Genomic DNA, 23,932 nt, shown 5'->3' on the forward strand with positions numbered 1-23,932 from the left:
CCACATCGGTTACAGTAGTATTTTAAACAGAGGAACCCATGTGAAGCAAAACCCATAATAACCTCTATTTCACGTTATTTCCTTTACAAATTGCCAGAATATAATAATTATCGAAAACATCGAACATTTGGGTTTATTATTATATGACCCAATTTGCGCCCGGGATTTGATCGTATAATCGGATCCTTACTTCAACGTGCGCTGCCAAACTTTAAATGAATGACTGTGACAGTAGTTTTACCCCGTTTACTTCAGATGGGTATTTAACCCATTGTTTTACCTAAACTAGACTATTGAGTTGGACAGCTCAGACAGATCGTGACAAAAGTTGGCGCGAATCGTACTAGGTGCTGAAAAAGTAATGTCGTGATTAAGGAACCATATCTGGCGCAGATGTTTTTATTCTCATGCTCTATTTGAAACTTGAAGCATCGTCCAAAAAACAAGCATTTTTTTATCAATCTAACGATCACATTAATGGTTTAGCTCTCGTATTGAATTGTGGGAATGTATTTCGGCACTAATCAATTTAGAAAAATATACTCATCACAGAATATTATATGTTTAAATTAGGGATTCAATCATGTTTCACCGTTGTTCATCACCGATTAACAACGATCCGTCCGCGTCGTCTGAGTGGTTTACTTCGCGAGGGCAGCTTTAGCTGCCCGAGCGAAGTAAACCACGCAGACGCGCCGGACGCGAGTTGTTAAATGGTGATGAAAAACGGTGAAACATGATTGAATCCTTTCAACAACGAAAAGAAGCTAAAAATCGTATAATTCACGATTATTTTACGAGGAATATCAGTTAATCAATGCCACTCAGCCTTACAAAAACTTCGATGATTTCTCTTTTGATATCAGCAATAAAACTACATAACAGAATAAAACGGCAATGTTATCCGCTTCCTGATAAATACTGAATTCAACTTGTAAGCTGGCACACGCACAAAGGTTCCAGGCATGACGAATTTTACGCGCTCTCGCGTAACGCGTAGTCTCGCTCGCGTTCGCGTATACGCTACAGTAAAAGTGTTGGTTCATCACGGATTAACAACGGTTGGCTCCTGTACAAAGGTATAGGAAGAGTTGTTGAAATGATATTAGATAATAAATATTAGGTTTTCAATTGCTAAAAATTTAAATTCACTTCATATGTCTACACAAAGGGTGAATTTATTCTTTATCATTTCTTGATAAAATATTATTGCACCCAACACAATGAATGTATATTATAATGTAACACACTACGACAAAGCAAGATTCAATGTAATCCCAGAATGCATTACAAACTAGTGCATATCTTACCCTTCCTAGCATCCTTTGCAACATGATGCATCACCTCAAATGGCACTTCTATTACTTTGTGCAGGCCTCCTTTGTTTTCATGTTGAGAATAGACTGGCTAAACGAGGGTCGATAATCAAGAAATAAACATATTCTACAAGATCTGGATGTGCTTTGTTCATTATTACCAGTTTCACTAGATAGCAAATCAGTGCAAAAGACAGAATAGGAGTGTCGTATGATCTCATCATCATCATCATCATCATCATCAGTCGGCTGCGGACTACAAGCTTTCTCCAACTAATGCGATCTTGGGCACGCGAAACAATTTTGTTTGGCTGCAGCATCCCTTCAGTATCTCCCAGGAGGTGCTGGACATACTGCAAGTACAGTGTGCGCGGCCGTCCCGGTTTCCTCTTCCCATGTGGTGGAATATAAAACGCATATTCTTTCACAGGCTCGCCATCTTCAAGACGCAGTACATGGCAGAGAAATTTGAGTTGATGAATCTTGACTCTGGCAACCAGTGGAGTGGTGTTGGTCAGGTTGTAGATGGTTTCATTTGGAATCCGATCCACACGCTTGATGTTTAACATGACTCTGTAGCAAGATGTTGCAAATGCATTGATCTTGTTTTCCATGTCCTTGGTAATTACCCATGACTCGCACCCGTACAGAAAGACAGTAACACACGTTGTCTGAAACAGCTTGATTTTTGTTTCGATTGGCAGGGACGGGCTTCTCCAAAGGCGTTCCAGTTTCCAGAAAGCTAATATGTGACTCCTCGCCACAACTGAGCCCGGATGTCGCCAGTGCCACTATTGAGATATGCTCCATCGAACTTAACAATAAACAATAGGAAAGAAAGGATTTATTGACTGTTTTATTGATTTTTCACTACTTAAATGTCAAGTACTATAGACATGATATACATCATTTTAAAGCTAATTTCAAGCAGAATATTTTGGTTGAATATCTCAAATATGATGATTGGCGACATCCGGGCTCAGTTGTGGCGAGGAGTCACATATGATCTAATGAGGTGATGCGTCGTGTTGCAAAGGATTCTGGGAATGGTAACATATCTCACGACAGAACACAGTTTCCCATTCATTTAGTTAGTATGTAGGCTATATTGCTTTTAGATTCTCATTATCCATCAACATGTATAACGCACAATAGTTAGCGTGAGGATGTCAATGTACTTTTTCCACTTCCTGATTCACGGTGAAGGTCAAACGTTACCACAGTTTGTTATGTAGTAGACTTCATCTCCATCTACAAATTAATTATTCAATGCTGAGTGCGTTACATTTATACATACAGTAGTTGCTAAAACAACTAGTGCACTTGTCTATATGGCGCACTTGACATATAAATATGTGTTTTTATAATAGATCTACATAAAGGTGGTGTTTAATTTTGAGCATATAATGTGGCACAAATGTAATTTTTGTTTAGAAGGCATATACAAGATGTGTAGATAAATGTTATATTTTGGCTTTTGGTGCATACAAAATGGTAATCATAAATGATCTAATCATTTGAAGCACCGATACATTTTGTATGTCAAATGTTTCACCTTTACCCTCCAAAATAAAAAAAAGCAATTATATGCTTTGTTAATTACCAGTTCATACTATCTTTCACTTTGGGATCAGACTGTTTCTATTGCCTTCTTGGTTTTAAAAAAATCATCCGAATTCAAAGGTTGCAGTAAATTAATGTATTGATTCGAACTCAGTGCAAAGATAATGGCGGATTTTACATGACACGATGCTTGCTTTTAATAACCATTGATCTCTGTAAGTGCAACTTTTAAATTCTTGGTTTTTCATTTTTTACAATATATTGAACAAAGTTGGACGAATGTGGTATCAAAATGCGCGTACATGAACCAACTTTCTTTCTATTATAAATATTATGAATGCAATTTATAGTTCTGAAGCTATTAAACCAATATTTGTAACGACTGAGTTAGTTTTTGTGAGTTTTTATATCACACATAACAACCAATTAGCAAAACGTGCCACATCAGTACCCCAAAAGATGGTTAAAATTTCAAGATATGGCCACCAGTTCTTCAACCTCATTATCGCAATCATGACTATAATGGTATTTTACTGTAATCCTCTGGCATTAGCACCATTTTTAATCTTCCTCACCTATTTCTCTTCTACATGACTAAGTATTATTAATTTCCCTACGGACCCAGAATGATAAAAGCCCTTATGTATCGCTATGTGCTATTCATCAATGATGTTGTAGCCAAAAATTGGCTATTAAATTGGCAGCACATGAGAGTTCGTGGTTACATGTTGTTAATAGAGTCACGCGTCAATCAGCGTATTGAGATATGCTGTTTCGTTGAAAGTAGTTCGCTTGGTGTGATTTCTATTAAATGCTTTTACATTTTGTTCTTCAATATTTCTACTTAATTAATTAGCCAATATTTATAATACCAATATATTAACCCTCCGACTGCGCCTTCTTCTTACATTGAATGGGTAGAAGTTATTAATGATGGGATTGATCGTAATGTCCTTCAACCATATTAACATAATCAGAATTAAATCAACTTTTCTAGAATTTTTAAAACATATTTCTAAGATTTTAAGAGCATTTTACACTAAAAGGGGTGTGGTCAAATTTTACCACTTAATGTTTTCTACCGTTAACCATGGAGCCCCACCCGAACATTATTAGTATTCAAAGGTTTGAGTTAAAGCTTACGGTTTTGATATTTTATAAATTAGAAGCAAATGTTTGTATCGCATTGGCACCTAACAGTAACGGTATTTTGCATTAAATATGGGTGGTACATTTTTATTACTAGATGTTTTTTACCTTTAACAATGGAGACACATCAATTAAGGTAGGTTTTAGTTCAAACTCGCGGTTTTGATATTGGAAACAAATATTTGTATCGCAGTGGGCCATGACAGTAAACATGATAAATACTCTTAAGTGGCACACCAGCGTAATGGAATGTTCCATTTAAAATCGACACCCCTAATGTGGAAGATTTTGGAAATATCTTCCACAGATGTCTCATTTGGCAAAACAAGATAATACATTTTTAATCCAAAAAAGCTTGTCTTGAGTCACTGAAATTTCAGTGTAATAATTGGGATCCTTGCCCCAATAATCTGCATAACTTTTGTCACTAGTGTGATATTATTTTTTGAGAAAAATTCAAAAATAGTCACAAATTTACCACAGGGGTGCAGTACCCCCTTAAAGAAAAGGTAACAATGATGGCGCTATCTATCTAAAATCTTGTTTGTATATTTACATGGTAGACACTTGTAAAATGATATTAGAACATCAGCAAACAAAAAACTTTTTATCATGAAATGTAAGGTATAATTCATATTATCTGGCTAATTCAAATGTAAAATATATGTAAATAGCGCCCTCAATTTGCACAAAAATGTACAGTTCATAGAATTAAAATTACCACAAAGTAGCAGAAAAATATGAATAATTTGATATAGAAACGAAAATCTGTGTTAAAAGTTGCTACAAAATATTAGGTGTATATACAGTTTATTAGTGTGACAGCTTTTGGTATTATTCAGGTCTAGAAGTGAACATTATAATAATGTTTTGTTAGAAAAATTAATAAATGGTCACATCAAACAACTGTGAATGACAAATGTGACGTGTCATGTCAAAAGGAGACACTTTTGGGCAGGTCATCAATTTTGAGGTTTTTACATATCTTAAATATAGAGATATTTTGCTCCACAACGCCGTTTTCCCCAATGAAATCAGATATTCCTAAGCAAAGATATTCAGTTCGTAAGTTATGTATTATATTGACAATGTTGAGAGTAGAAATTACCTTAAAAAATGTCTCAAAAAATACCAAATGCAAATTATATTCCTATCTGAAACTACGATTATATTCCGATCTGAAACTATCAGACAATATTTTAAACATTAATAACATCACAAATTCGCAACAAACCCGAATTGTGAAAAATTTACTCCCGAGCAGATTTTGGGCTATTGCTCCATTTACGATCCTGCCCAAAATTGGCCCCTTGCTTTCCATTGTTTATAAATATGGTACCAAGAAGTTGCTTTTCGACCATAATAACAGAAAAATCGAAAGAATTTACAAATTGTCATATCCCATAGCTTGTGAAACAACATTCTCCGTGATTTTCTGATACGTGGCAGCAAGTTTGGCCATGTTATAAAAACAACCAATTCGAAGTCCGCCGCTGATGTTTATGATGTCATAGTGACGTAATACTTTGCATATTTGTCATTGTTGGTACTTATTTTGGTATAAATTTGAGGAAGAGTCACATAATGTTCAAATTGGTATACATAGAGAGTGTTTCTTTTGAATAATCAGATGGGTTGCAAACTATCCCACCTTGTGCAAAACAACGTAGTAATATAGCTTGGTAAGAAGTTTCAGGCAAAATTGTAATAATTGTAGGTACGAGTATCTATAGAAATACGTCTTCCTCTTATGCAAATTTTGAAATAAATCTTGAAATATTCACAAAGATCTGATTTCACACTCAACGACACCTTTATACAGAATCACACTGAGCGATATGAATGAGTTTGACAGCACAACCTTTAGCCGATGAAAGAATACAATTGTTTTCCCCAAGTTGGCCTACTTCAAGCGCGAAGACAGAATCACACCTCCGTCGTGCTAACGTAGAATTCATTAACACTTGCTTTCTGACACGCGGCTCTAAATCTGTGTTATACTTGGTTAAAATAATTGGAGCTATATAGTCTTAATTAGGTTAGTGGATTACATGTGTGTACTAAACCGGTTGGCTGTGTACTTAAACCAATTATCTCATCAAACGAGAAAGATAGTATTACTTTCATCTGATTAATACCGGTGAACTGTTAGAAATAAAAATACGCAGGTATATATTGCTGTATTACTAATACATTGAAGCAGTCGATCAAAGTTTGACTCAAATACATAATAATTTCATGTTATTACTTAAGAACATATGGGAAATTAATTTCAGGCATCACGCAAGTTGTGTTTCCTAAGGTAAGTATCATCTCGTTACATTCAATAGGCTATTCTGAATTGTGTAACATGTATTCCGCATCGAAACCTATGGACGCGTGCAAACCGCATTATACATGTTATAAATTATCTGCTCAAATGAAAAGAAAATTCCTTCAGTTAACTGCCGATGGTGAGCGCAAATACATCCTTCCCCATTTTACGGAGACTTATAGCATTTCCTGAGCTAAACACTCCAAGAACTGTTAGAACTAAAAGGGCTTCTTAAGTCACGGTTGTTTGATGGCATGTAAAACTGAGTCATTTTAAAGAAAAGTTGAACAATGATGGCGCTGTTTATCTGAAATCTTGTTTGCATCTTTAAAAGGGGTACACACTTACATACTGGTATTAGAACATCAGCAAACAGACTAACAAATGACAAGTGTACAAGGTATAACTCATATTATTTGGCCAATTTAAATTTAAATTAATGTAAATTATAGCGCCCTCAATTTGCACACAAATACAGTTTATAGAAATAAAATTACCACAAAAAAGCAGAGAAAGATGAATTATTTGATACAGAAATGATAATATATGTGACCGTACAGCACGAATGAGCCGTAAATGTCTTCAATTGTATTCCGAGTTACAGTGTAAAATGGGCATGAAGGTCATATTCATAGGTATTTCAATTTGGGGCTACGTGTATCTCATTAAATGAGGTACACGTAGCACCAAATTGAGGTACCAATGAATACGACCTTCATGCCCATTTTACACTGTAACTCGGAATACAATTGAGGACATTTACGGCTCATTCGTGCTGTACGGTCACATATGTTTAAATTTGCTACATATACTGTTTATTATTGTGATAGCTTTCGGAATTATTCAGGTCTATAATTGAACATTATTTTAATAATGTTTTGTTAGAAAAATTAATAAATGATCACATCAAACAACCGTGAAGTAGGTATGTATTGCTGTATTATTAAGGCATTGAAGCATTTGGTCACATTTTGACTCAAATATATAATAATTTCATGTAATTATTTAAGTACATATGGAAAATTTACTTCAGGCAATACGAAAGTCCTGTTTCCTAAGATATGTATTTTTTATATATAAAATAGGCTTCTCTGAATTGTGCAACAGGTATTTCCTATCGAAACCTATGGACACTTGCAAACCGCATTATAAATCATCTGTTCAATAGATAAGAAAATTCCCTCAGTTAACTGCCGATGGTGAGCGCAAAGCATCCTTCCCCATTTACGGAGACTTACTAGCATTTCCTGTGCTAAAAGAACTTAGGTTGGCTAAACACTTTATACCCTATCAGGCTACATCCGCGCTACTAGATCACATTTCTAGCATGTCCTACTTGTGCTATAACCCGTAGCGGGAATAATCAGAATATTCTAACACCTTTTGCATGGTTGAAAAGAAGGTAATGGCGAGCGAGATTTGTTGTGCTTTACATGTGTTTTAAAGTGAGCTTATGATTATCAGAAGTCATCTGTCTTGATTCGGGTCGCAAAGATTACAGTAAAATTTTGAAATAAGGATTTCTTCTTTCTTTCTTTCTTTCTTTCTTTCTTTCTTTCTTTCTTTCTTTCTTTCTTTCTTTCTTTCTTTCTTTCTTTCTTTCTTTCTTTCTTTTTTTCTTTCTTTCTTTCTTTCTTTCTTTCTTTCTTTCTTTCTGTCTTTCTTTCTTTTTTCTTTCTTTTTATCTTTCTTTCTTTTGATCTTTCTTTCTTTCTTTTGATCTTTCTTTCTTTCTTTTGATCTTTCTTTCTTTCTCTTGATCTTTCTTTCTTTCTTTTGATCTTTCTTTCTTTCTTACATCGGTATCCAAAACGATGATAAAAATTCAAGATATGGTCACCAGTTCTTGACGCAACCATGAATATTATTATATTTCACTAAAATCCTTTTGTATTAGCTCCATTTTGAATCTTTCCCACCTCGTTTTGTCCTACATGACTGAGCATAATTATATTTCCCAACGGACACGAAAATGATAAAAGCCCTTATGTATCACTAAATGAGATATTCATCAAATCATGTTGTAGCCAATTGGAGCACATGATAGTTCATGGTTTCATGATGTTAAAAATGTCACGCGTCCATCAAAGAAGACTGATACTACTTAGTTGAAAGTAGTTCGCTTGGTGTGGGTTTTGTGAAACGCTTTTATTTTTAATGGATTTATTCTCTTGTAATGTTTCTACTTAATTAATTAGCCAGTATTTATTTTAGTAATATTAACTTTCCACGGATAGAAATATTACTGGTGGGCTTAAACATAAGTTTCTTTAAAAATATTAGCATTCGAAGAATTTAACCTATTTCTCAGATCATAAAATATTTATCACTAAAAGCTGGGTTGTCCGATTTTTATCACTTGATGTTTTCTAACCTTTATACATGGAGACTCATCAACCAAACATTATTATTTAAAGGTTTGAGTTCAAGCTCACGGACAATATTTATATCGCATTGGCACATGCAGTAAACATGGTAAATGCTCTTGTGCATGTTTTGTGGCACACCAGCGTGCTGCTATCACTTTATCTCACTGTTGTAAAATGAAAATGTGTAATACAGTCAGAAACTTGATATTCAAAAAGATGAGATTTGTATTCAACAAGAAGGCATTTGTATTCGACAAGAAAAGATAAGTTGTCTACAAGATGAGATTGGTACCCAAAAAGATGAGATTTGTACTTTTAAAGACGAGGTTTGCATCATAGACATGTTTGCATAGTAAAATTATAATTTCTTTCTGTCAAATTATCATAATATACATACACCTTGTATATTGATCGTTCATTATTATGCCATCACATAACATGAACCCGATTTTCAAAACATATCAAAAAACATTTCACTCTTATCTTCTTTCTCACATACATTGATGTTTTAGCTTCTGTAGTATGCTATGTGTGACAAGGCATGTGAATGTTCTGTGATACGTTCAGCTAAAATATATGAATTGTAAATGTGTTTGACGTACAGGATATGCGATTTTTTCGCTTTAAAGAGCATCATACTTTAAATGGTATCATATACTTTATGAGCGTTGCACTATAACAACGCACTTCAGTCAGTTAGATTTAGCAGGTATATCGTATTCGTAATATAGAATATTGATGATAAGACGGTGATTATTGGGAAAGGTTTAATAAAAGTGTTTATTTACGAATTTGATTGTCACTATTACTTATAGCTTTTCCATTTTTAATCAATTTGCTACCAACAAATTTATTTTCGATTAAAAGAACAGAAAAATGAAAAGAATTTATAAATTGTCATTTCCTACGATAGCCTGTGATTTTCTGATGTTTGTAGGATATTTGACAACAAGTTTGGCCATCAACCGCTGGTGTTTATGGTGTCATAGTGACATAATACATGACATCTCCGTCATTATTGGTACTTATTTTGGTATAAATAGGTAAAAGAGAGTCACATAAATGAAAATGATACTCTGATTGGAATGCATTGAGCGTTTCTTTTGGAAAATCAGATGTGTTATAAACTATCCCGTCTTTTTCAAAACAACGTAGTAATCATACTGCAGTTACTGTCCGTTTTCCTATACACAATACACAGTGCTCATACCATTTACGCGTAACCTCTACAAATAGTGTATGTTAGAAGTATGGGTAATTGCCTAGTTAACGTCGCTGTGTGAAAAATAACCGGCCAATATTAAAAGTACTCTTCTATAATTCTAGAAAATATAGTTTTGTAACATGTCCTAAATTTTTAGCTAATTTAGATGTTTGGAAATATTCGCACTTTGGTGTTTTAGTGTATGTTATAGGTAATAGTACATTGCCTAGTTAACGTCACTATGTGAAAAATAACCGGCCAATATTTAAAGTACTCTTCTGAAATTCTAAAAAATATAGTTTTGTAACATGTCCTAAATTTTTAGCTAATTTAGGTGTTTGGAAATATTCGCACTTTGGTGTTTTAGGAAGGATATGCAAACGACAGATAACACCAAAAAATATGAAGAAATTATTTCCAAACCGTGTTACGGCCCACAGCCATTATGTTTCTCATTTTCAAGAATGTGGTTAACAATATGCACAGTATTGTCTCATTTCGTGAACAAAGGCCACACGGTAATTGTTACCTTGCGTTTGGTTTATAATCGTTCACCCAACTGAAACTATAATACCAGCTCATTGCACAGGTAAAACAGACACATGTGTGTGTGGATTTAACCAGAGAAGATCTGATGTAACATAGTTGAGCTGTTTTCAATGAGTGTTATCTTGGTTTAATAGCTTTTAATGGGGTTTAAGTCCTGCAAAGGTCGTGGTGAATTCTACTGTAGACATGACTGCATCATGTAAAAATTGTAATAGTTATAGGTACGAGTATTTATAGAATTTCTACAAAAGGATAACGATTTCCTGTTTTTATGCAAATCTTGAAATATTCACAAAACTCTGATATCACACTCAACGACATCTTTATGCAGAACCACAGAGCGATATAAATGAGTTTGACAGCACAGCCTTTAACCGATTAAAGAATACAATTGTTTCTTCAAGTTGGCATACTTTAATCTTACTTAGAAGTCATTAACACTTGCGTTCTGATACGCGGCTCTAAATCTGTGTTATACTTTGTTAAAATAATTGGCGCTATAAAGTCTTAATCAGGTTAGTGGACTGCATATGTGTACTAAACCGGATTAATAGTTAGCTGTGTGCTTAAACCCAGTTATCTCATTATACCATAAAGATAATACTACTTATTTCATAAGATCAAAACAGGTTTAAAGGCTTGTATAAACTAAATAAGCCTCTTAAGCAGGTAAATATATTGCTAGGATGTCTGTCAACTTAAATCAAATTATTGAATAGGATGAAGTGAATGGTTTACGATGGTTTTTCTTATGGCAGATTTGATTAACGATCTGCATGATAAAGGTATGAACGAATGTACGAAATTTTCGAGACACCCTGGTGTGTATTTATGCGATGTTATTCGGATTGTAACATGATATGTATACATTGTTGTGCGCTCATGTGCAGTTATTAAAAGTCTACCTGAATCTTATAGAATATATAAGTAGGTGGGTTTTTACGTCGCTCAATACAATACCCACTGAAGAACCTTGCCATTGCACATACGAATACCATTTTAACTCTGGGCTTATTTTTGAAATAATTCTTGTTATATTCCAAAAATTAAATATAATTTAACAAACTTTGTAAACCTTTAATTTTCTTTTTGCGAGTCTATTAATAACTTCGTCTATTGTTTATTAACGTGAAGTATTTTCCATGTTAACGTGATTTCCATACGATTACTTGCTAACAGCTATGCCATAATTCTACTCTGGTACGAAGGCTTTTGGAGGATGTCTTATTACGCTGTTCTTGATATGAACTATTGGAATGAATAGTTACATTAATAAAATCATATTACATACGAAATTTATTTTGCTCACATGCCCATCAAATGTAATAAAAGAATAAATTGTTCTAAATTGTTTTCACTCCTAACATAAATTAACTTTTAGAGTGTTTGTTGTTGACGTCATTAGTTCAAAACTCGATTACATCGTGAATTAAATAAACTTTCAAGTCATAAAATTATATGAATTTGTCTCTAATACAGTTCCATACAAAATATTTCTTTGTCAAGCCACAAAAATAATACAAATGTAAAAGAGCGAAAGGATAATACTGTACTATAAACAACTGCAAAACACAATGTGGCTGATAACTTTACTAGTATTAGGTGGAGGAGTCAACTTTTGAATCAGCAACCGCGCTTTTGAAAATATTCAGAAAAGCATGTTTTACATAAAACAAAAACAGGCTCAATTGCAATTCCGCACCAGGCAATACCGTACAGTTTTAGGTGCAAGGTTGTGGCGCTAACTTTATATAGTACCTGCTCGTATCAATAGCGTATTGGACACCGTGGATGCCTGGAGCGACAATACACCTATGTTTTACACGCCTAACACACTCAACGCAAATGAGCTCTGTAATTGTATACTCGTAACCCACATGCAAGGAATGGGAGATCTACGGGGAAATATATTCACAACTTTGAGATTTGAATATTGCATGAATGTAATAAGTAATAAAGAGGACATGTATGGTTTGAATGGGTGAATGTTTCAAAATGGCCGCCAGATATGGTGTGGTTTGTTACTTAGACCAGTTTGCCCTCCCATTTACAATAATAATCTACAAACACCACATGGATGAAAAGCCTCATCTTACGAATCATGAACAGCGTCGTTACAAACGCTGTTAAACATGTCCCTGAAAGAACTGTATCGCCGGAAACTTAGTTGTTTGGATATTTTAAAGCCTCAACTAAACACAATTAAATAACTGGTATGGTTGAGGTATAAATCAGCTATTACATACTTTTTGAATTTTGACAATTGACCACACCGTTCGTGAAATATTAGAATTTTACGAAACTCCCTCATTTTCAAACATTAATTTCCACGGATTCAAATATCAATCGATGGTCTGTATTCGGAGTGCTAATCACTGTGCATCATCAGCGCATGAGGCGTCTTGTCATTGACAGATATTTGACTCCGTGGAAAGGGCTGAAAATGGGGGTAGTTTCGTAAAATTCTTTTATTTCAGAAACGGAGCGGTCAGTTGTAAAAATTCCAAAACCACAAAAAAACCTCAACCACATCAGTTATTTAGTTATGTTTATACGTTTAAATACCCAACAAATTCAGTTTGCGACGATGTACAGTTCTTTCAGGGACACCCTGTACCAGGTCTATAGGGACAAGGTTGTGCTGCTAACTCAAAACATTGGCTGATAGTATCAATAGCTTCTTGGACACCGTGGATATCTGGAGCAGAAATACAACTATGTCTTACACGCCTAACACATTCAACTTAAATGAGCTCTGTAACTGTATACTTACGACGCGCATGCAAGGAATGGGAGCCCTACAGGGAAATATATTCACAACTTTGAGATTTGAATATTGCATGAATGTAATAAGTAATATAGAGAACATATATGGTTTGAATGAGGTGCATGTTTCAAAATGGCCGTCAGATATGGGCTGTTGTTGTCCTGCTCAGTGTACGAAATACTTCAACCGTTTACTTTACTGTAAAGAATGACATAACATCAATTTCGATATCGGTCGCCTATTATATCAGGTAACTATGGTACAGCAAATTGGATTTAATAATTTTATTGACAAGATTTTTGATATACATTTTTACTTTTACTTTTTACCAGGGCTTTTATTTATCAGATTACCCTTCGGATATTAAGCTACTGATTTGCTATGTTGACTATTATATTTTTACTGCATAAGTACAGCACACACGTCTTAGATGTCTTTGTCTCAATTTAGAAAGTTTATGAAGAAGAAAGAGGAGGAGGAGGAGAAGAAGGAGGAAGAAGAAGAATGCAAAGAGGGAGAAGAAGAAGAAGAAGAAGGAAGAGGAGGAGGAGGAGGAGGAGAAGGAGAAGGAGAAGGGAAGGAGAACAAGAAGGAGCAGAAGAAAAGAAGAAGAACAAAAAGAAAAAGAAAAAAAAGAAAGCAGAAGAAGAAGAGGACGAAGAAAGAAAGGAGAAGAAAAAAAAGTAGAAAAAAGAAAGAAAACGAGAGTAAGAAGAAGAAAACATGTATTCCAACTTCAAACCTGAAGTATAGACTCCGTTCTTGTGAAGCACCCTACTTATTATGCCTATATTATGGCTTAAAATCAAAAGGGAATTATGATCGGAACTCTTGAAAGAAAATTGAGCGAAAACGCGAAACACAATCCTTGCTCCCAGGCTACTGTGTGATTTTATACGCCCGTAAAGCAGATCCCAGGCGGAAAATACCGTCACTTGTGTACACCTTATTTTCCGTCGCTCTTGTCAGGGACCGACGACGCCAGGTTGGGGCATGAGCACGACGGATTTAATAAGAGAATATCAGGTTAAAAATGTTCATGATTATTGATTTGTAGCGTTAGTTGTTATTGTTAGAAGGTGTTTCTTTTTTAATTGCGGATTTGAAACACAGATGATTTTAAATGGTTTAGTAATTTATAAATCATATTTATGGCTATATAACAGTAAAAGTTATTTTTTAATGGGAAGTAACGTTTAATAGTATCGTATATTATGAAAGCATAATGAACATTTTGTGTCTGATGTGGGAAGGGAATACGTGTTATTATTTCGTAATCTATTTTGTAAGTTGTGCCCAGCACAAGTTGGTTTTCTTACAATTATCACTTTCAGAATATTCTCTTTTAAAATTTACTTTTCTTCTTTGCGTAAAAATTAAAAAGATATCATTACACTATTTTGGTACAATTTTCTAGAATGTTATGACGAGACACCCGATATCTGTCACTATGCGTACACGCAGACTCTAAAATGGACTCCATGTGGAAGCTTTAGCTAAAATCGTACATAGAGGGAGTATGATATTCAAATAGAAGAGACAATTAGGTAACTTCCATTTGAAATTCTCATTCCAGTTGTGGAAGATATAGGCAAAGCCATTATACAGAGGGAGTAAGGATTTCAAAATAATTAACCCTAACTAATTCCATTTGAAAAACATACGCCCTTCCTGCAAGACCTTTCTTAACTATTCCACAGGGGAGTGGTATTTCAAATAGAATTGCCCAACGTTAAATGAATCTTAGAAGAGAAGAACAAGCAACTGTATACACAAACTACAATACAGATCACTCACAGAATGAAATCATGTTATGTATTATTCAATGTACGACAATATGCCGAGGCAACCGACTACAATATCGTTTTAACAGATGTAGTGTAAATACTTAAAGGGGCATTTCATGATCCTGATTGATCCATAGCCTCATCTCCCACTTTCCTTAAACAATGAGATTTTTATACCACTGGAAATATTTGGTTGCTTATGTACAAAGATTGCTTGCAGATTAATTCGTTTAGCAAAAATATCGTCAAATTTGTATTACGTTCTGGTGTACTACTACTAGGACATAAGTAAACACAGTGGCATATGGAGCAGTGCAATACACATAATCATGCATAACTCGCAAACGCAAAATCGGAATCAACTGAAGTTTTGAGAATAAGATTTTTTCGTGGATATCTAAAAGGCATGTGTTATGGCAGGAGGCATATTTGTCCACTTTTAGCCGTTAAATAAAAGTACTGACGTTTTGGACATTTCCCACTTCTCGAGAATAATCATCCACACAAGGCACAAATGACGCCCTTCCTTTATAGAACCCACACCAATCTCTTTGTATGTCAGCTTTATTTGTTTCAATATTTGAGCTAGGTCATGGTTCCCTCTGAACCGCCTTAGTCAATTTGATTATTTGAACTCCTATTGTTTTGCTATATTCTTCACATACATTTTTTTTTTTGATTCGGTCAGTTTTTAAATGGTATTTCTAATTGTCAATATATCAAGATTTTTACCGAGCGTTATATGGGTATCTAGCAATACTGCAAGGTTGTGAAGCTAACCAGTTTCAAAATAACCTTTTTTACTGTTTGCTGATGTTTTTAGTTCAAACAGTTCTAACTATTGTCCATTTTTATTGGTAAAGATAATTATTGTGTAGTGTGGATAAAGTATAGTTTTATATATATTTAAGAATGAATTCATCCGGCCATTTTGTACTGATAATGCTATACAGCAACATAAGCATTCAAGTGTCACGATATCTTATCCGTCACGGTAGCGGTTCCGGTGTATTTGATTTCATAGAGGTGCCCAAAACTACTATAACTATGGGTATTTGATCGTGTCACATTAATTGTATAGTGTAATTGAGTGAGAATAAAAGGGCACAGACCTTCGGGGTGATTATATCTTAATTACAGTTTGCCCAAGCATTTACAATTGGTAATTGTTTGTAGATTATTAACTATTGTTTTAATCAATATACATTTATGTCAATGTTAAAAATAGTTAATACATGTAACTATGTACTGATGCTGGTTTCATACTTTCTGCCGCTTGCCGCTGAGCGGTGTGACGCTATATAATGTCGGTTGAATTATTCTGCAAGCGGAGCGGCACGCTACTAAGCGGCAACGGCATGACTCTGAAAGCCAATGTTACCACTCTGCACCCCTCAAAATCGTATTTTGTTCTTATACGTCAGTGCGGCACCGCTCCGAGTTGACTTGAATTGAACTCCTAGCGATGCTGCCGCCTGGGCAAAGCGGTGGAGTGATCGACATATCGGCTTGCCGCTGGTCACCGCTAGCGTTTCTGGTGCAACTGCGCAGTGAAGCAAAATAATCGTCAAAGCGGCAAGCGGCAGGAAAGTATGAAACCAGCATAATACAAAACATTGCAAGACATTGAAACACTACTAACATCAATGATGAAACACATGCAGACGATTAATAATGAATAAAAGATGAATACAAAATGTTGTCATGAATACACAGACAAATACCAGTTACAGCATGTACAGCAGCAACATATTGATAAGAACAAGCACAACAATCAAATATATACAATGCATTTACCATGTTTACAAACCAAACAAATATATGAATAATACACAGATGTATAATGAAACAATAACACATAGAACGGCGATAGTAAGAGATACGACGTCTTCTAAATCAAATAATTTGCATAAAATGATAGTCAGATTTTACGTTTGGGCAAACAAAGTTGTGCAAGTTCAAATGATCTGTTCTTTCCTACATACTACATAAGGTACATACTGAGTTCTTTCGTAAGTGATCTCTACTAATTACTTTCATAAATAAAACATTTCGACATTTTTGAATTCTAACACTATACACCACGTCGATATGTGCACATCTGTAGCGCCCATCTTTATTGCGCACGGTGATTGTGCGCATCTGCGCGATGTATCTAGGATTAACTCGCATAGGCTTTTAGATTTGGACCTTTCCTGAAAAGCAGTGTTGGCCACGGGTGCTATAAACAGCAAGAATATAAATTAGAGCTATTTTTGTTGATATTTCTATCAAGTTTAGTTGAATTATTTTTTAGGAACAATGATCAGCAAATGCAACATTTATATAGCAAAGACACACAACATGAGCTAAAATAATTCTAATTGAATGTATAAAGGCATTTTTTCTGAATAATATGTAATCGAAAAATCTTATATTCATCAATTCTCATTAATTAATTATAGCGAAATTCTTCTTAATAAGCACCGAAGGCTAATTTATAGGAAAAATCACTTTTACTATTAAAATGATACTTTTAATAAATCCAATAATTTCTAAATTTTTATTACTTATAGTCAAAGATCTTTTTTACGGTATGTTAAATCTTGATTGATACCAAACGAAGCATTGCGAGATTGTTACGAAGGGATGCGAGTTCCTGAATGAATACATGCATGATACAATAAGATGCGATAAATAAAGAATGAATGCATCCAACTGCGATTGAATGGTATGCCCGCAGGATATACAATGTTTGAAGTTGATTCAAATTATTAGTCAAAATATGTTAAAATATGAATGGGAATTTTTGTAAATGACTTAGATGTTAGTGGAATGATGGGTTAGGATCATGCACGAGCAGGATTAGAAAGTAGAGAGGGAAGAACGACTTGGATAGAACGTATATTATTCTACAGGTCCTCTAAGTTTAAAAACAATTCTCCTGATAGCTTTAGGTCCCAAATGATTCTTTCCATATCCATGATATGACAACAAGTTAATCATGTTAATAGCAGTTGGTCTAACCATGGCAATGTATAACACTGACCGGAATTAAATGTTCAGTCCAACTTTCCAGAAAGTGACCTTTCTCTGCGGCAATCGGTTTTTAAATGTTGACAGTTGGTAACAGGTGTCATGCTGGAAGCATGCATTGTTTTGGCCATAATATACATGATATAATATGGTTATTGATGAGTTACGAGCATTACTAACTTTTCTGCTTCATGCTCTGCGTGCTAGCCATAGACTTCAGCATAAAAAGTCCAAATTTTAAGCTATTTTCTCAAAACATCAAAAGCTAGCCCATGACCCACTAAACCAATACTAGGCTTATTTGTACTCATTTTAATGCATTTTTGATTTGTGTTTACGCTTAATGTTGACAAGCAATAAATAGTATCAAATGCTGTAAATATAGTATAAATGGTACAAATACTGTCGGTATTTAGGCCTTAAATCTATAACCCGGTCATATACGGTCATTATAAATTCAGTTGTTTGCTTTACAGATTCACAGGATTTACAGTCGCTAAAGTCATCGAATTTAAGAATTGCAACTGACATAATGGATAACAATAAAATTGTCTATAATAAGGTCGTATCAAAAATAAGTACCAAGTGATATTAATTAACAGCTTGGCGTATTAAACACATATAAAGTTTTGTCTATCTTGCGACTTTTTCAAACATGCATTATGCTACGTCATTGATGAAACATCCAAGGTTATAATGCAGCATTCTAAAATAATGATTCAACAAAGAAAATATGGTATTATTAGGTGTTAGTTGGTATAAAGTGGGATGGACGAGGTTAGGTTATGAGTCCATGCAAGGATCAAGATAGGGGTCACCGAGAGCTCAATATATTTCCGTACCACGGTATCGTTCAGGAAACTGCAGCTACAGTCACATGTATTTGAACATGACATTTGAACTATGACACAAAGCGCCACAATATCGCTTAAGGTGGTATCACACCCTTGATAAATTTGTGACTATTTTTGCATTTTCTCAAAAAAAATTACGCACTGTTAACAAAATTTATGTATATTATAGGGGTAAAGAATGCAGTTACTATACTGGAATTTCAGTGACTCAAGACCAAGCAGTACGTTATTTATGATAAGAAAAGATGTACCGCTAGAATGTACTTAATTTCTTAACATATATAATGAACCACTTGTCTTGAAGCACTGAAATTTCAGTGACGTAATTGGATTCCTTGCCCCTATAATATTCATAACTTTTGTTACCAGTGTGTAGTTATTTTTTGAGAAAAATGTAAAATTAGTCGCAAAATTTATCAGGTTCGTGACGATGTGACTCACAGCGCCACAAGGTCAATATGTTATGATGAATACAGTATGCAAATAGATCCAAGATCAATTGTGTTCTACCTTTGTGTTGTAAGAATGAAAAGAAACAATACAACCACATGTAAATTGTACCAGCGATTAATTGTTCCTATCCATTCTTATGGAAAAATGTTTCACTGACTCAATTGATCTCATATACAGTCTCCAAGACCATTTCTATATTTTCCACAAGATGCATTTCAAATAGAAATGGTTTTGTACCTAAACTCTACACGTGGATGATCGGTATGAAAGAGCTCTAAGTTCTGCAGGTTGTATTTTTTACCTGGCGTAGACAAAGGCGTCCGTAGACATTTACTGACAGCCAAACCAGGTTTCCGGGGATTCCCCTGCTGTACCCTGTTGGCACAATTCTCCACTTCCTCATTTAAGGGAAAGGTTGTTGAGCCGCTGACAATCTGTCCTTGCTGCCCTATTATGATATATATACAGACATATATATAGCAATATATTTATTCAGTCCGTGAATCTTTTGAAATCATACCAGTGTATTCATAAGCAGCAATGAAACATCTCAAAGTATTTTACTGCTATATGTTATAAGACATTAATTTGCATGTTAGTAAACGGGGCATTCTTTTGTTTAAATATATATGACTCCCAATCGCAGCTGAAAGCATAATGTCACTACGGTGCTGGGTTAAATCTGTGTGCTTATTTTAAGGGTGCGTCTGTACCAATACGTAGACCGATGACGTCCGAACTTTCTACAGCTACATTTTGATGTGAACATTTACTTGGTGCATTTATGGCATTGTCAACTTTCAAGCATATTCCTTTCTTCTCTGCAGGTATCAGTCAGCTATTCAATCAAATACATTGTTCATCAGTTTCTAAATTTGACGTAATTTACGGTACCACATTTGACGTAATTTACGGTAGCTTTACGGTGTAAGATGCACACAGAGTTAAGGAATATGCACGAAATATGCAGGTGTGTACAGCCAGTGCAGTGTTTGTGCTTAAACATATTCGACTACATAGTGTTTCATCTACAACTCTTTCTGTATACATTATTTTGTATGGCATCAATCTGTGACAATATGTGTTATTGCCTATGAGATGACCATGGCATTCATTCATCTCAGCTATTCTCACATGTAAAGACGTTTACATACCCAACCATTCATTTTGTACATTGTAGCATTATATTTTTACACTATTTCACACAACTCCTATGAATTTACCATTTTAGAATCATAGCGTTGTCGTGCACAACAAAGAACGTGTTACCATAGTAACTAACAACTATTATATAATAATGTTCAAAACAAAAATGTTGAGAATAAACTTATTTTAAACTCAAATATGTTATCAGCCATTTTTGGTTTGAACAAACATATAGAAAGACAATTAAAATACACTGAGCACAAACATGAACTAATCCGTCGCGTAGTAATCTCGACAAAGCGCCCAAACGAGCCAATCCGGTTACAGAGTTTCTCATCTTTGTTTCACCTAAAGTTCTGTAGTGACGTCAATGCTTTTACGCGGTTGCGCCGGAAGCGTGCCGACAAACCGTCCTTGTACGCGAGCGTGTACGCTCTGCATGATTATTATATTAGCGCGATTCAATACTGCAATAAATACGCACAGACGTCACTATCGATCTTTTGGTGAACCAAAGTGTAGTATTATACCGTGGGTACTCCATTGGGCTGTCTGGCGAGGGTACTCCTGGATGGACTAACATGAACACACACAAGACAATGGATGTAGATGATAGTTGGTAAACTGAATTTACCTGCAGTCGTGTGGATTTCTCTTATACACCGTTTAAGCTCGACACCAACGGCCCCTTCGAATTCAGGGGCTAAGCTCTGAATACAGTCCTCTGAACGGTCATTCAGAGGAAAGGTCGTTGACCCTGCTATAATGGTGTCTTTTCCTGTGCTACGGAGCGAAGTGCAATGCATTATGGGTGATAAGACATAATGTGAAACATTAAAACATTAACAAACATTAACAATATCACAAACATAATTCCTGGTATTTACAACATCCCATATAACATTTGTTGATATTTCATTAGTTATTGTGTATCCACTTGTTTCAGATAAATTTTCAGCACAAAACGTTTCGGTTACGATTTTATTATCCTTTAATGATTGCAGCATTAAGCGATATCAAACACGTACGCATATTATAATACCGCTAGTTCATGGCACATGAACAAGTTATGCACTTTGTTTTAAATATGCATAAAACAAAGTGCACTTTTAAGCTTCCGTAAATGTAACATGAACCTTTTTACACTCTTTTATATGTTACATTGTCACGGCTGGTTGCGGAGCATGAAACGAGAGTAGAACACTTTTGCAGCAGTTTGATGAAGTTTGTTTTTACTGGCCTAACTACCATGCATTCACTGTTCTTATTTAGTAAGCTAATCAATACTTGATAATAACAATCGTTACAAAATGTGTAGTCCTGCTATTTAGACGGTATACATCCGGTAGTCTCAAGGTTTGCTAGCCCTAAGATTCACTAGACCCGAGGTTTCCTAGTACTAAGGTCCCCTAGTCCTGAGATTCGCTAGTTTTAATGGTCGCTAGTCCAAAGGTTCGATAGTACCCTAACCCTAATCACATACACCAATCCTAACCCTAACCCTAAACCTAACCATAACCATAACCATAACCACAAGTTTTTATTTTAGACTGGCGAACCATATGGATAGCTGTCAGTTTCAATTTGTTTTAGCCCCTTACCTATCATTTGAGCAAACTGCTCGAAATATCTAAAAACAAATCAAGTTTAGAATTTAAAATTTTCGCAGTATTACATTGAAATTGAAACAAAGCGATCGAATATTTAAGTTAATTTATTATTCAAACAATGGAATGTTTGAAAGCTTTTGGGTCTTTTATGTTCAATATTACACATATTTATTTTTTAAACGTTTGATATCACCACAAGATTAGACATAAATTACAGTGCAAATGTAGATATTACACATACAATTTTATTTCTATATACCATGGGCTTAATATAGGCTACACTAATTATCCCTTTAGTAAGGGAGCTGTAAAAAAGTATTATCTGCAGTAATATTTACACGTACATACTGCGACTAAGATACTGAAACCGGCAGGTGTTGATTGCGTATGTCATTGGTTCACACTACGGTATTGTTACTGGCCTGATAACCCAATTACGTGGTTGTTTTTTCTTATTTGAGTGGATGAGCACACAATATAAATTACAGATTCATGCATAATGTCTGATTTTGTCTTAAATACACGGCTTTTGGCTGAACCATTAGCAAGCTATGTTAGCACATCTATGACAATGACAAAGGTACCAAAATCTGAATTTTGATTATTTTGCCCAGATGAGCGAATCACTGAATGGGCCTTTAAGGAAATACACCCATTGGGGGTAAATTGTGGGCTATAAATTGTGGCTAGCGAAGTTAGTCGAAAATGTTTGAGCAGTCGGGGAATCAAACCACTGACCTTCCACTTTTGAAAACCTGCATCATTCACTAATCATAGCTCAACATTTGACTCTTGACTTTTGAGGTAGAGTGCGACCTTTTGTACCCGACATATTCAAAGGTCATGTTTATTCCATTCCTATTTTGAAAAATAGATAAACATATAAAAGTTTTCTCTTGTTTGAAATTAATTTCGTCAATTGATATTCACACTCCTGTGTGGAGGAATACGCTCGTAAAGTAGTGTATTCATTGGGGGTTTACCCAGCAAACACAAAACGTTTTCGACATCATTCGCAAAACGTTTTTGAAAAAGGTTGCCAGAAAACGTTTAAATGTCGGATTATATAAAGGACATATAAAGGGTATAAAACGTTTTCATAACATTCAAAAACATTTGTTGATAACCTACTGCCTGCAAATATTCCAACATAATGTTATTTAAGCGTTAATATTTGGCAAAAAAAGCTTTCAAAAATAGTTTACAATAACATTTTGAAAATGTTTTTCAACAATATTGTTAATAATATCCTACAAAACGTTTTAAAACGTTTCCATGACCTTTATATAACCCGACATTTAATGTTATTGAAACGTTTTCAGATAAACCAAAACCAAAAAATATAACAGTCTGAAACGTTTTAAAAACATTTTTGTGTTTGCTGGGTATGGATTTCAACTGGAAAAACCCATTTTGGAGCAGACGACACTGAACGAGTGACTCCCTGTGTGGAAGATTAAGTTCATGCCTGTCATGGGGGTGTATGGATTTTAACTGGAATAGTCCATTATAACGTCCTTGAAAAAGCAACTAACCCCATTAAAACATTCGTAGTAATGAGATTTTTGTTACACATATGTAATAAATATTACAGAATGCCTACACAATGTATTTGGTATGTAAATCTACAGACAGAAAATTACCATACATAAAGTGAAGCGATAGGTCACTGTACTTTTTGTTTCTACTTGGGTAGCTCTGTTCAGAATGAGTGATGTCGTACAATGTTTTTGATATTAGAGTGGCCGTAAACAGGTTATTAATAATTTAACAGAGCGACTTAACTGGTAATATAGACTCCTGCATTCCAAGGTTCCAAAGTGTATTGTCTGTAAT

The 23,932-nt window shown here is 34.8% G+C and overlaps 1 protein-coding gene across 1 annotated transcript in view; it reads right to left on the reverse strand.

The window, feature by feature from the left end:
* Positions 1-21,292, reverse strand: part of LOC140169154 (MAM domain-containing glycosylphosphatidylinositol anchor protein 1-like) — a 105,700-nt gene extending 84,408 nt beyond the window's left edge. The window contains exons 1-2 of the mRNA XM_072192411.1: positions 21,121-21,292; positions 19,642-19,788 (exon numbers count right to left, since the gene is read on the reverse strand). Of these exons, the coding sequence (XP_072048512.1) occupies positions 19,642-19,788; positions 21,121-21,292 (319 nt within the window). The remainder of the gene's footprint in view (positions 1-19,641; positions 19,789-21,120) is intronic.
* Positions 21,293-23,932: the final 2,640 nt, after the last annotated feature.

The sequence above is a fragment of the Amphiura filiformis genome, chromosome 14 (genome assembly GCF_039555335.1).
Source record: "Amphiura filiformis chromosome 14, Afil_fr2py, whole genome shotgun sequence".
NCBI classification, from domain to species: domain Eukaryota; kingdom Metazoa; phylum Echinodermata; class Ophiuroidea; order Amphilepidida; family Amphiuridae; genus Amphiura; species Amphiura filiformis.